At 43.8% G+C, this 15,481-nt stretch overlaps 1 protein-coding gene across 2 annotated transcripts in view; it reads right to left on the reverse strand.

Moving 5' to 3' along the window:
- The window catches only part of CUBN (cubilin), a 238,472-nt gene that overhangs the window by 136,718 nt on the left and 86,273 nt on the right, over positions 1 to 15,481 (reverse strand). For both annotated transcript variants that reach the window (XM_006119493.5, XM_075922454.2), the window contains one exon: positions 6,608 to 6,767. In XM_006119493.5, the coding sequence (XP_006119555.3) occupies positions 6,608 to 6,767 (160 nt within the window). The remainder of the gene's footprint in view (positions 1 to 6,607; positions 6,768 to 15,481) is intronic.

Genomic DNA, 15,481 nt, shown 5'->3' on the forward strand with positions numbered 1-15,481 from the left:
AGTCTACGGTGCTTACATCTGTCTACAAACATAGGGTTGATTCTGCTTTAATTGAACTAAATGGGAATTTTGCCATTTACTGCATTAGAAGAAGGATCCAATTTTTAGAGGACAAATAAAAATTAGGGAACAGGTCAACAGATAATGTGTTGAGCACCCCAATGCTTAATTTGTGCCAGAGTTTGCAGGACTGAGCCCAGAAACTCTGGTTTTGGAGTGTCAATTATGAAAATAAAAAAAAAATTGTTTGGACTCCCAGCACCTCTTTCATTACAAATTAAGCACTGGAGCATCCTGGACTCCTCCTGAAATTGAAGAGAATTTGAGAGGATTTAACACTTAGTAAAAACGCATAAAACCTTTTCTACAGCACAGAACTATTTGGGCATGAAGTATATGGGGCGGCTGCACAAATAGGCAGCTGCACAATGGAAAAACTTCCAGAGGCTGAATTGTGTACACTATGTACTACTCAGTTTGGGCAAAATGCCTCGTAGTCATTTTTGGAAACTTCTCCCATATACTTTAAAACCATGAACAAGAAGTGGGTTTTCTTTTTTAGTAGCATAAATGTCTCAGGGTTCCCTTGGAAATTACATACAAGGACTACCTACCCAATTTAGTTGCTAGGAAACCAAGCAACAAATAGAAACTTCAAGAAACATATATTTTGTGACCTTTTTTTTCTTTTGGCTGAAATCTTAGTAATCAATGAAGATTGTGCAAGTGATGATTTACAAAGGTCTTTGTATATTACTGCACATGGCTGGTTAGAAGATGGCATTCATCAACAGGAGAAGAATTTGTACTTTTATAATCACACTTGAACTAGGAAGTAGTAATGTACAAAAATCTATTGATAAGATTTCTCAAATTTACCCACTGGTAAATTTTAGCCACACACTGAAAAATTTACCCCACCAGATTTAACGTGAATTAGCAGTATGCATGTAAAATCCAAGTTAAGGACATGAATAATGTCAGAGTTTGTGCAATGCAGGACAATGTAGCACTTTAAAGACTAACAAGATGGTTTATTAGATGATGAGCTTTCGTGGGCCAGACCCACTTCCTCAGATACACGAAAGCTCATCATCTAATAAACCATCTTGTTAGTCTTTATAGTGCTACATAGTCCTGCATTTTGCTTCAGCTACCCCAGACTAACACGGCTACATTTCTATCACTAGTCAGAGTTTGTTGCATTCATAACAAAACATTTCAGTTAGTTTCAACTGATTGTAATTATAAGGAACATAGTACATGACATCTGCTGTGAGGAACAAATCCAAAACCACTATTACACTAAGGATCATTTGGATTTAATCCTGAAACTTTTACTCACACAAGCATATTTTAGTCACAGAAGTTCTGCTGAAGAAAACTGGACAACTCATGTGAATAGGGGCTATTCATGAGAGCAGAGGTTGAGGAACAAGCCATTTCTGATATTCTGCTCACTTTCACGTCTTTATAAACATTATTTTATTGATTTCCTCAATTTTGGTCATTTTCCTTCATACACTCCAGGCTGAATAGTGACTGACTAAACAGCTATCAAAACGAAGAGTTTTATTACTCAAACAATATTTAGGCTGTAAAATCAACCAATATATAGACATTTAGGCATGCCAATATATAGACATTTAGGCATGTAATAAAGGCTTGATTTTCAGGGATGTTGATCTTCCACTATTCCCATCGAAAACTGCAATGTTAAGCATTCAAATAATTAGGCCACTTTTATTTAGGTAGCAAATGATATTTTAGTTATCTAATGTTATGTATGTAATGTTAGAAAATGTTAGCGTGTATATATCATTTTATACATGTATTTGTAAAGTGCTATACAAAGATTAATTCATGAATCTTCACTAGCCTATATGGTGGGAATATGTAAGTACTATATATTGTACTCTTTACAAAGGCAGCAATCATAAGTGGCTTCTAATTCTGGGTGCCCCCTTTTTGGGGGCTAAATCAAGACATTTAAGGCCTGATTTTAAGAATTTCTGAGCAGCACCTAGAGACCCAATTGACCATACATTCACCTCTGAAAACAAGGCCCAAACTGTCTCAAACAGGCCCACCAACAGGGAGAGGGGGGGCAATGAGGGAGGGGGCAAAAGCCCTGGCATCCGGATATCCTAAAGGGCCAGACCCCTTAAATCACTACTGGAGTCCCAGACCCCTTAAATCACTACTGGAGCCCTGGGTGGCACTGCCTGGCTGGTGCTAATGGCTGGCGTGGGTAGGCATGGCATGATCCGGGCAGCGCTGACGGCTAGCTGTCCTAGCCCCATCCCCTCTGTCCAAGGCCCTGCTCCATCCAGGAGCATGAAGCCAGTCACCCCAGCTTGTGCAGGAGCCCTGCAATTGGGTTGGCACCCTCCCCTGGTCTCAAGTTTAATTCCATAAAAAGAAGGCACCAAAAGCTAATAGACATTTTAAAAAATTCATCTCTCAGTGACTTGGCTGAGGCTACACAGGAAGTCAGTGTCAGAGTTAGGACTAGAACTCTGAAATCCCCAAGGCAGCGCTGGCTCTAGCAACCAGTCAGGATGAGAAACAGTTGCAGGGACTGTCTTCCCAGCATAGTGCCTGTTTCTGCTATGCTTCCCTGGAAGGCTGTCAGCCTTTTCACTTCCTTCTAACGGAAACACTTAAAAGTATGTAGCAATTGCTTAGGTTTTTTTATAACGGTTTTCTTCTGCTGAGTAATGTCATTTTATTTAACTAAGAGCCATGACCCAAATATACCTTTACATGCTCCAGTGAGCTATCAGGACTCCCCCATGAAATTCAACAGACAGAAGAGGCACAGTCGTTTCTAACTCTATTTCTCTGTTCTCAGCAGTATCTGGTGCTTATTTTTAAAATACAAAGCAATACTCATGCTAGGCAGAACTGAAAAATAGAACAGATGTAAAATCTAATTATGCTGTAGGGGCCAAATCTATTTAATTTGTTAGGTTCATTCAAAGCCCTGCAGTCGAATTACTAATTCTTTTAAGGAAATGCAGTAATGCACGGTGTAAAGCAGCTGACTGTCTTATGAGCATTGCTCAGTAACATAGACGGCCGGAGTGGATAAGGAATATGTGTCTTCTCATAGAGACAGTTGCCCTTGGTGTAATTTAGCACTGACAGACCTTTGGCCTCCCAACTCTTTGTAAAGAAGTAATTCAATCAGCATGCCATTCCCACAACACCCCAATGTCAGCAAATGTCTCCTTATTCAAGGACACAGTATAAGAGCAAAAATTAACTTTGCATGTGTCGAGCTTCCTAGAAAACAGCAGAATTACAGTGAACTGTCTGCAGCATCAAGCTTTCTCATTTGGAATAAGCCCCTCTAAGATTCCAAGTCCTTGTTTACAGGAATTAACCATATCAGTATCACTAAAGTTGCAATACATCAATTAAATCCCTTGTGTGGACACTTATTTCAGTTTAAGTATAGTAAATCAACTTCACTGCAGTTGAATCCTTTCTACTAAGGCTTGTTGCTTAAGCTAAATTGTTATAAGGCATGTTTAAGATGAAACAATAATCCCCACGCAAAGGGAGCTGCACTGATTTAACCAAATGTAGTTAAATCGGTACAAATTTCTGATATGGAGGGGGCGTTAACACTGCCCAGTTTCCATTTGGCAATTTATATTCTGCTCTGAAGAGGGAAAGACCAGACCCAAAAGATTCGTTTAAACTTTTTAGGCCCCTTGGTGATAGCAGTGGGCTCACTGAGTCAGTTAACTCCAGGGAAAGTGTCTGGCTATTTGTGGTCATTGCACAGCTTCAAAGATACTAGGAAGAGAGGATTAAGAAAAGTGTTGGAGTGAAGTTTTACAAGCACATGATTGCAAAGCTAAGTACATCCCTCTTGGCAACATGGCACATGAGTCTCAGAGATATATAGCATGCACACATCATAGCCTACAGAACACAGGACTTTGCACTTTAAAACACAGGCAACTACCACAAAGAGACACATAGGCCCTGTCTGTCTCCTACACCGATATCTGCCCAGCATGGGATGGGGCGGAGGGGGGGTTAGGTTACTGATACCTGACCCCAAATCTATGTCTGATCTAGTCCCACCACTGGAATACCCTTACCCAGGGTAGAGGGCGAGAGAAGACTTGACAGAGGAACTATCTATATTGGTTACATGCTGGCTAAGAGATCCCTGGTCTCTGTGCCCCACCCAAAGGAGGTGGAACTGGGAGAGAAGCAAGCCCATAATCCCAAGTGCTCAAGCAGGTTTGATTCTATACAGCAGAGGGCAGTGGTACATGCATGTGTGACTAACCACTGCTAATACATTTATGTTACGATACGTGGGCCCACCAACAGAGGAAGGCAAAAAGGGGCAACCACCCTGGTGCCCGGTGATTCCAAAAGGCCTGAGGCTCCCATATACCACTATGGCTAATGCAGCAGTGGTGGTGGCTGGAGCCCCTGACCCTTTAAATCGCCCCCAGAGCCCTCTGGGGCACGCTCTGGGCAACACTGAGGGCTGCAATGGGAGACTAGCCTCAGCTCCACCCTTTCAGTCCAAGGACCCCGTCCCTTCCCCTCCCTAACCTTGCCCAGGGGCCCAGAGAGTTGACCCCACTGACAATAAAGGAATGTTTGGTTGTAGAACTCAAGAACGTGAGGCAGAAGGCCCGGCCCTAACACTTTGGAATGGGTGTCCTCACACTTTTATGACTCTGAATCATGCTTGTGGCATTTCCCCTAATTAACATTGGGAGACTCCCCTCCTCCATGAAAAGTTTCTGTTCTACAGTCAGAGGTGGTGTGTAGTTTTCCTAGGTTATGGGGGGAGAGGGACTGTGGGGAGGGAGGAGATTGGTATTGTATTGTTGAAAAGGAACCCCAAGATATTGGACCCAGTCCTGGCTGCTGCTGGCTCTACCTGGCAGAAAGGTTACATATGGTAACGGTGGTGAGCAAGGGGTTACAAAACACAGGAGAAAGGGGGCTGGGATCAGTGCTACAGGAATTTGCTCCTCTATCACCAGGCTGGCATGAACTCCACATTGCGAAGTCGAGCTCCAGATGTGACATTCCCTAGGGCCTGAGGACATTCAGACACAGCGTTCTGGTTCAGCTCTCTCTTACAGAGCACTCAGGCCAGGAATTTCAGATCCAAACCTCCCCAAAGCTTGTGGGGCTTCAGGCCCAGGGCTAGTGCAGGGCAGTTACAATGTGGAGCTTGCTGACACAGAAGTTAACATACAAAAGAGGAGGAATGTGGAGGGGATGCAGGACAGCCGGGGGAGAGCTAGTTCGGAATCTGGAGAGCTCAGGGATGGGGGAGGGAGCAAGAGAGAACTCTACACCAGGCAGGTTTTTCAGAGTTTTAGCAAAGAAGGTTAAACAAAAACCATGGCTACTGTATGGGGGCTGATGTCATCTCTCCCTGCACACAAAAGGCTCCACTTTTTCTTCCTTTGTGTAGCTCCAGGATGACATCACCTCCCAATCCTAAGAACATACCCTTGTGCTGCAGCACTTCCCCTGCTGGGTCCAGTCGAAGGTCTCACTCCTTTCGCATATGTCACCCTTTTCCCAAAAACACTCCTTGACCTCCTTTGAATTCTAAACCCCCCCTGTCTAGTCAAAGAGAGCCCTCTGGGAGCCAACAAATGACAGCAGTCTGGGGCGGTGCTGGGGCCACTGCCACCGCCGATTCCAGCTGCTTTACAATGCTGTCAGAGCTGAATAGTGTGAACTGATTAGGCAGACAGGGCGACGAGGGCTATTTAATTATTTCCAAGGTCAGATCCTCTGTGATGGGCTGTACAAATGCACAAGATTCACTCTTGTTATATGGAGTATTGCTGTTAAATGGGCACAGCGATAAAGTTGCCGTTGTAGCCTCACTTCCTAAGGAAATGCAAACGCAATTTGCACAAATATAGCAATTAGCAGATTGGTTTTTTAATGGGCACGCATATTTGGTGAGTTAACGAAGTGTGTGGCAGCCTCTGCTACATGTTGGTACAGGGAAAAAGCCCACTGAGCACATAGGGAGAAAGGAAACGAGGGGGAGATTAGTACTGATGAAAGGAACTGAATATGGTATCAGCAGCTTTCTAGTTCTGTTGCTGAAATGAACTCCTAGTGCACTGCCCCTGCTTCCAAACTTGTGGTTTGAGCTCCAGGTTGGATCCGTCCGTGAAAGTCATAGTGCTGGGCTCATCTCTAATGAAACATTAAGCTGTCTCTACATAGAAAATCTTCAGCCCAGGGAAAGCCAAACAAACTTTCCCAGACACTACCCTGCAAATGCAGCTCACCTTTGTTGCAAAGGAATTACTTCTAGCTCAGAGAGGCCAGTTCACTAGTCATATGCACTCAGTCCAGTGGGCCCTATAATTAATTAGTTTGCCAATCAGGCAGATCCTTTCGTACATGTGTGTGTGTCTGCGTGTATGAAATCCATGATACAGTTAGAGGGAAAAGTGATGTTTTCATACCTATGTCTGGTATATTTCTAGTAATGTCCAATTAGCTGAAGTAAGCTTGAAACATTTTATATTGCAAAGAAGAGGGATTTATCCATTATAAAATGACAAAGAAATTCAGGATAGCTTACCATTTACATGCCACAGCATCTGGAACCCCTGTTTAGAGCCTATTCCATCAGAGTAAAACACAACATGAAGACTGGTGCCTGTGGTATTCCCTGCAATAGGAACACTATTGCCACAGAAAGTGTTTATCAGGTTGGATTGGGCATTGGGTCCATCAAAGAGCTGAAATGAAACAACAAGAAGACCAGTGGTGTAAAAGCAGATTCAGAGGAATTACAGAACAAGCTTCTAAAGAACACATGAGACGCAGGGTATGTACTGCCCTACAATATCAATATGGAAGAGGAGCACAGCTGGACGAAATGCTAACCCGCATTTAGCTCTGCTATGCGTCTTAAAGTCTGTCTTGTACCGTGGGAATATTGCTAACCTTTTCCTTTTTCGATGTCTGTTGTAGGAATGGTTATTTATATTCTTTACCACCATCAATCCCACCCACACCTACTCATACAGAAGGAATGCTCCAATACACATTTTTAAATCATTCCCTCTAAAAAAAATAATTCCTCCCCCCCACCAAGAAAATACTCCCAGGCTGAGATTCTGAAAATTGGAAGCCTACAATTCATTTCCTAAATCCATGCTTAAGCAAGCACCTAACACGAGCAACAAGTGATTCTATTGAGAGATGCTGGGTGTGCAGCACTTTGGAAAATTCAGCCATTTATTTGGGTCCCTCATAGGGATGTTTGTGAGTAATCGACTAGAGTACCATCTACTCACTCCCCCTCTCCCTCTATGAGAGGTAGCAGGGGGAGAAACAGGAGCAGGTGCTGGGGGGGACCGGCTAAAAAGCCAGTTCCCCCCAGCACTGTATCTGCGGTGCTACCCTGACCCCCCTGCTGCCTCTGATAGAGGCAGCAGGAGGGTGGGTAGGGAAGGCTGCTGCGAAGCACCCCCTGTCCATGGGGGTACCAATGGGAAGCTGGGCCCCATGCAGACAGGGGCTGCTGCCACCAAGCACTGTCCACTGGGAACAGAGGTTGCTGAAGCGGTCACCCTCCTTCCACAGACAGGGGCTGCTGCTGCCAAGCAGCCGCTGTTCTCAGCGGCCCAGGCCGGCTGTGTGCACGGGCTGCTCTGGCAACAGCCCCTGTTAGCAGTGGACAGGGCTGTCTGCCACGAACAGGGGCTGCAGGACTCAGCATGAGCCAGGAACAAGCAGTTTCGGCTCATGCTGTCCCAGGACACTGCACCTCAGCATTGTAAACGTAGTAAGAGCCCAGCGGCTCTTATTACATTTAAAATGCAAAGTTGCAGCGCGGGTGGCTTCTGGAGCTGGCATGAGCTGGGACTGTTCAGCCCCAGCTCAAGCCGGCTCCTGGAGCTACCCCCACTGTGGCTCTGCAGAGCAGACCTATTGACTAATCGTGTAGTTGATACCAATTGTATTGACTACATGATTATTCAGATAACTGTAATTTAACATCCTTAATCCCTCATTATGGATTCGGGAACTGGACATTACCCACCTAGTTTTGAAACTGTTTGGCCTGAAGATGTTCTGAGTCAGTGGTTCTCAACCCACTGCCAGTCAACACACGGCTATGGCCCATCTGACAGCCTCGGGGCCATTCAGGCAGTTTATGTTTTGTGTGGGTGAGGCCCACTTAACACTAGAGAGCCGCATATGCAGTCCACAGCAGTAAAGAGGTTGAGGACCACTGCTCTGAATACATTCAACCATTCTTGATCAAATGTACAAATGCTGATATTGCCCATCGGGAGAGAAGGTGCCTTATCTGTAGCAAAACTGATAAAAAGGAAATACAGACCATTATATTTTAGCCAAATTCTGTTCAGTTTGTGACAGACACCATCTGCTAATCATTGTCATGTTATGTTTGTTTGTTTCTCAGGTCTACAGTTATCACTCTCATTCTCAAAGTCTGGAGCAACAACCTCATACTTCTTTATCACTTTGCCCTGGTTTAGTACTCATCTGATTTTCTGACTCATAGGCCATATCTTTTCAACATTGTCCAGTAAATGGTTGGCATAGAAACCTTATTTAGACATCCTCACCATTGAGTCTCTGGCATGTTCCTTTTTAGAATTTCAACAGAACCCTCTCTGATATAAGCTGACTGCTGTAATAGTCTCTCTCTGCAGGCTGCAAAGAGCCAAAGGGATGACCTCTGGGGAGCCAGCCAAAACTGATCTTTGTTCTGATTTCAGAAGCTCTTTTCTGAATACCCAGAAGTCCATTGGGTGGAGCTGTCCTACACAGGACAGTAACACAATAAAATGAAAGGTGATAATAAACCATGCAGGCTGCAAGCTTTTCCAAACACATAATGGCAGTCACATAAGATAAAATATTTCAATTAAGATCTCTGCTCATGATGTGCAAAGATACAAAGATGTATCACAATTATGGACTTGAGGGGAAAGAAATCCACTCAGATAAACTTGCAAACATTTAAGTGATGAATCAAGAGCAGCTGTCTTCTCTAAAAGATATGCTGTAATTTAACCAGAAGCTAGGGGCCTATTGCAAGACCTACCATGCATAATTCTCTGGTCTGTATTATGCAAGACAGTATGCTAGATGATCATAATGATCACTTCTGGACTTTAAGTCTGTGAATGTATGAATGCCCCAAACATTAGAAGTCAAATACAACAGGAGGCCTGAGAGTCCAGACTATCCTTTTTTCCTAAACTTCCAAGGTGAGAACTTCTTACTTCCAAACAGAACAATCTCTCCTAGTTCTTGCAAAACTTAGTTTATTTGTGTTTGGTGCCAGGGCACAGAAGTTTGACATCAAGTCCTCCTCCTCAGATGATGACAAATTTAACATTTGTCAATGTTTGCAAGAACTGTGAAACTGACATACTGGTAGATAAAATGAAGATGAGGCAGTGTGCACCAAATCACAGCAGTGACAGTCTTTGTCTCTATTTGAGCAAAGATAAAGGAAGTCATATCCAATTTGATTTCCCATATGAATTAGAATGGTTGTTTCTTTTAAAGCCAGTATTTTCTAGAATAACCTCTTCAAATACACATCTTTGCTTCCCCCTATAGATCCTACCCACCATTCCTGGGTCTGAACAGAAAAATCTGAATAAAAAAATGTGGATCGATATAAAAAGTTAAGTATCTTGTGCCTTTAAATGGAAAGCAAAAACGCAACAAGTACAATGTTTAAAACTAAAAGCTAATAAAAGGTATTGATGGAATCTTTCAGTAGAAACACTCAAATTGAAATGAAAAACAAGTCTCATGGATTTTTTTCTAAGTTTGATTTCATCAAGTGGGTGTTAGTTTTACCCAAACAGACAGCTCACATCACATACCTATGTAATTCCCCTCAAAACAAACAGTCAGTTTTTCAGTACACAAATAATGGTTACTATGGAAACCATTTCATCAGTGCTGCCTCTTGATCCTGTTTTCAGAGCAGAATATTATTCACAGGAAATTCAAATGACCAGCCAGCTGTAACTCATTGAGAGTGAGGCAGGCATAGTACAGCTAGAATTACAGATTTTTTTTCAGACTGTCTTACCCTTGTAATGAAGGCAACAGCTGTGTATTTTTCAAGAAGCATTTTGAACATTAGGACCAAATTTTGCCCTTGGATATGCAAAAGAAATTACCACTGAAGTTGAATGCAAATATCCTTTGTCACAATTTGTCTCTTAATTCTGCTTTTTGTTTATGGAGCTTGTTTTGTCATTTAAACTACACTGAACAGTTGAAAGAGAAGAGACAATTCTTGCCTAAGCCATATCAGGCAGAGTATTTCTTTTGGTTGGACAGGACAACTGAAGTTTGTAGTATAGAGACTCCATCATCATAATGGCACTTAGAACTGATTATTGGATTCTTTCCTAAGTATTCATATAAGAACATGCATACTCCCTTTTTGAGACAATATTTATTTTCTATTTTATTTGTTCAGAATTGTTTAGCACACATCCCAAGTTCTAGCTGCTTCACAACAGTAAGGCAGATAATACATCACACAAAAAATGGACCCACCTAAAGACAGAGATGTAATAACCAAAAAAGTCAGATCTCTAAATAACAATAAAATACCAAAAGATCCTCTGTGTTCCAACTCATCACTATGTCTCTGTGTCGAGTGCCCAACTGGGAAAAAGATGCTGAGGTTTGATGGGTGCCCAGAAAGCTAACAGGTCAAGGCTTCAGAAAACTGTCCGGGGAAATGAGTTTCAAAACCAAGCCTCTGCATAGAAAACTCCTTTTCAGCATCCCTAGAAGTGGGTGGGCATGCTCCACTGTTTACTCTCTAAGGGCATGTCTACACTACAGAGAAAATCAACCCTCTGGAAGTCATTCTAGCATTCAATGTAGCGGGTCTAGTGTAGACCACCAAAACAAACACTGAGGAAATTCCCTGCTGATGTATGGTACTTCTTGATCTGTGAGGAATAAGGGAAGCAAAGGGAGCATGTGTTCCCGTGGGCCTCCCGCAGTGTAGATGCCGCGACGTCTCGGCTTAAGGTAAGCCTAATCCAGCTATGCATTTTGTGTAGCTGGATGGCGTACCTTAAACCAGCCTGCCTGGTCTAGTATAGACCAAGCCTAAGAAAGGAAGCAGGCAAAGGGCCTGTTGGGCCCTGAAGAAGTTGTTAAACCTGCCTGCTGGAAAGAGACACTAAGTATGGCCTGGATATAAAGGGAAGGTGTGATATGCTGAAGACAGACTCCTGGGAGAAGACCAAAGTGTTCTTTCTCTCTTTGTAGCCTGGGGAAGACACAGACTCGGGGTGATCCCTGACTAAATCCATTCCAGGAAGATATGACAGCATGGGTCAGTAGATAGGGCATTGAACAAGCACACAGGAGATTTCTTCCCAGCTCTGCCACTGACCTGCTATGTTACCTTGGACAAGTCTTTGTGCTTATTTCTCCTCTTACTCCTTGTTGATTTAGATTGTAAGCTCTGAGAGAAGTAACTATCTGGTCCTACGTGTCAATGCAGTACATAGTGCACTGGGGTCTTGAACTTACTCGGGGCCTCTCAGTACTCCAACTTCTCAGTACTCCAACTTGCTACTACTACTACTAATAAGCAAGGAGAAGTGGGTAAACAGACTGTCTTGCTTACACAGAAAACCAAGACTACTCCTGAGGCGCTTTACATTAAAGACAGTGTGGTTTTCCTCTTTGCCTTCTTTCCCAGCTTTAGGGAACCTTGGTTGAGATGATATCCTTTGACTAGCAAAGGCCTGTTGTGCTCCACCCATTTTCAGAAGGTTCCAGAGCAACACTAAATCAATAGATGTAGCATGCAGAGAGCCATCATACTCTCAGAAGTGAAAAAGAACAAGGGTGATAGTTTTGTTTGATAAATAGAAGTACCAAGAGCTATGATTAAAAGCCACATGGGACCACCTTCCAGCTTGGATAGTATTCTAAAAAGAAAAAATTGATAGTCCCACAAAGAAAGTCTGTTAACACAAAACAAAAGATAAGCCAACGAAGACAAAAAACAACTGAAGAGTAAAGAATGCCTAAGAGGACACAAGAAATGTAAAAACATCCTATAAAAACTTTTTACTGATAAAATCAAGAATGAACAGAATATGCATTTCTAAGGGCTTGTCTACACTACAGAGAAGTTTGAAGCTGCCACAGTCGATCTTCCGGGGTTTGAATTAGTGGCTCTAGTGAAAACACATTAATACAAGCTAAGAGTGCATTCCTGTTGGCACTGGTAGTCCTGCTCCTACGAGGAGTAAGGGAAGTTGAAGGGAGAGTGTGCCACCGCTGTGTGGACAGTGCCAAAATGCCATTTCAGATACTTTAATTCCAGCTACATAATTCATACTTAATTCAAACTTATCCCCTAGTGTTAGGCCAAGCCTAAGAGACAAGTTTCCTTACAAAAGAAATAGCTCATAAGTAACAGGTTCAGTAGCCCTCACATCCGTCAGCCAGTAAAAGGGAACTAATGCTTCAGGATGTGGGTAACCACAATAGCTCACTGCTACACAAATATCCACCATCTAGTGCAGAGGCAACTGAAGGGTTTCAGTGATTTACCCTGTGTGGATCAGTCTGAGTTCTGCCATGCACAGGTGCACAAAACTAAGACAAAAGGTGCGTGTGCATGGTGAGATAGGATTACAATTCCCTGTGGAGAAAAATCTCAGAGAGCTATTAATTCCAGACAGTTGCAGGCCATAGATTGTAGCTGCCTTTACCAACTACTGCAACTAGAAATATTTTTGTTTTTAAAAGACAGTTGCCTGTTCCGTGACTGGTGTTCTTTGAGATGTGTGGCTCATATCCGTTCTAGGGATGGGAAAGTTTAACTGGTTAATTGGTTAACCAGAAAGCCTTGCCCTTAATGGTTAACAGGTGAGGCTTACCGGTTAAGGTTAACTGCTGGGGCTGGAATAGGTCCCCTTCTGCCACAGGCAGGGGTCTGTGGCCCATTGCAGATGGAGGCTGCTCCAACACAGCCCCGACTGCAAAGAGGCAGGGAACAGTTTTCTAGCTGGGCTAGAGTAGTCCCCCCTGCTCACTCCTTTTTAATATGTTAGCCAATTAAAAATGGGATTTTACATCCCTAGTCCATCCCACATTAGGTGTGTGTGCTTACCACATGCATCAGTGCAAGAAGTTTTTCCCTTAGCAGTATCTGCTGGGGAGCAACACTAGTGACTCCTGAAATGTCATCCACATGCCTGCAGTATAAGGGGCCCCGCATACTCCATCTTGCTGGAAATTCCACCAGTAGGGAAGGAGGGCAGGATGTTGAATGGACACAAACAGTGCATTTTGGAGAACACCAGTTATGGAACAGGTAACTCTTTTCTTCTTCCAGTGACTGCTCATGTCCATTCCATGTTAGGTGTATCCAAGCAGTACCCATGGAGGAGGGTAGGAGTTCATGGTCACGCTGATTACGGCACAAAACTCTGCCAAACCCAGCATTGTCTCAGACTTGCTGAGTGCGGGTGTAGTGAAATATAAATGAGTGGGCCAAGGACCATGTTGCAGCTCTACAGATGTCCTGGATTGGCACATGTGCCAGGAAGGCTTCCATAGATACCTGAACCCTGGTTGAGTGGGCCCAGATGATCTGTGGGGGAGGGACCTTTGCCAGCTCTTACCAGGTCTGTATGCACTATGGGTATGTCTACACTACCCTCCTAGTTCGAACTAGCGGGGTAATGTAGGCATACCGCACTTGCAAATGAAGCCCGGGATTTGAATTTCCCGGGCTTCATTTGCATAAGCGGGGAGCCGCCATTTTTAAATCCCCGCTGGTTCAAACCCCGTGTAGCGCGGCTGCACGGGGCTCGAACTAGGTAGTTCGGACTAGGATTCCTATTCCGAACTACCGGTACACCTCGAACTAGGAGGGTAGTGTAGACATACCCAAAGAGAGCCAGTTGGATAGCTGCTACACAGACACTGACAGGTCTTTCACCACATCAGCTGTAGCAACAAAGAGCTGTGCTGACCTACGTATGGGCTCAGTACATTTCAGATAAAAGCCAATGCCCTCTGGACATCCAGAACATGTCGACACCTCTCTTCTGCCATCTTGTAAGGCTTGGGACAGAACACAGGCAGGAATATGTCCTGGTTCACATGGAAGGAGGAAACAATCTTTACCAGAACGGTTGGGTGGGGCCGCAGTTGGACCTTGTCCTTGTAGAAGACACTGTATGCGGACTCCAAAGTTAGATCTGAGCATCATGCCTCACCCCAGCACTGCCACCAGAAATAGGAAGGAAAGGGAGCAGGATCTGAGCAGCTCAGAAGATGGTGTGGTGAGCTGGGAGAGGACCAGATTGAGGTCCCACTACAAAACAGGATCTCATAACTGCAGATAGTCACTTGAGGCCCCACAGGAATCTCAGCCTCATGTCATAGGGGAACTCTGTCTGTCCCTGAATTGGGTCATGCAAAGCAGAGCTAGCCATGCTGATGGAGGAATGCGCCAGTCCCTGATTCCTGAGCTGCAGTAAGTAGTTTAGAATAGACAGCCCTAGAGTGTGTTTAGGAGAGATACCCTGATCCAAAGCCCAGTGGGAAAGTCTTGTCCACTTCACCCGGTAGATCAGTTTTGTGGATCGCTTTCTGCTTCCCAGCTAGACTTCTTTTGAGTAGGTATATTCCCCCATGCTCACACACAGAACATCCATGCAGACAAGTACAAGGATGTGAACTTGGGATGCAGAAGCCAACAATGGTCCTGTAACACTAGGGGATACAGTACCATGTTCATGAGTATGCAAAACCAGTGCTGGTGAGGCCATGCCAGTGAGATCATGATCATTCATTTCATGTTCCATCTGAACATGAACTAGAACCTGGCTGATGAGAGGGATCAGCAGGAACACATACAACAGTCCCACAGACATCAACAGGAGAAAGAGTACAAAATTTGGGGCTAGGGCTTCTAGAGTTGGAATTTCTTGCCTTTTGCAGTAAGTTAGGAATGAGAATGACAAAGGAGTTTTACCTCACTTTGAAGTAGTAAGGGATTGATGGACAAGGAAACATAGAATCATAGAATTCTAGAACTGGAAGGGACCTCGTGAGATCATCAGGTCCAGTCCCCTGCCCTCACGGCAGGACCAAACACGGTTTATATCATCCCTGATAGATTTCTGTCTAACGTGCCCTTAAATATCTCCAGTGATGGAGATTCCATAACCTGCCTAGGCAATTTATTCCAGAATTTAATCACGGGGGTATGTCTACACTACAGCACTAATTCGAACTAACTTAATTAGAATAAGTTAATTCAAACTAAGCTAATTCGAATTAGTGCATCTAGACCTAAAAATTAGTTCGAATTAGCATTTTGCTAATTCAAACTAGCATGTCCACATTGAGTGGACCCTGAACCGAGGTTAAGGATGGCCGGAAGCAGTGC

Source organism: Pelodiscus sinensis, chromosome 2, assembly GCF_052426305.1.
Source record: "Pelodiscus sinensis isolate ZL-2025 chromosome 2, ASM5242630v1, whole genome shotgun sequence".
NCBI classification, from domain to species: Eukaryota; Metazoa; Chordata; order Testudines; family Trionychidae; genus Pelodiscus; species Pelodiscus sinensis.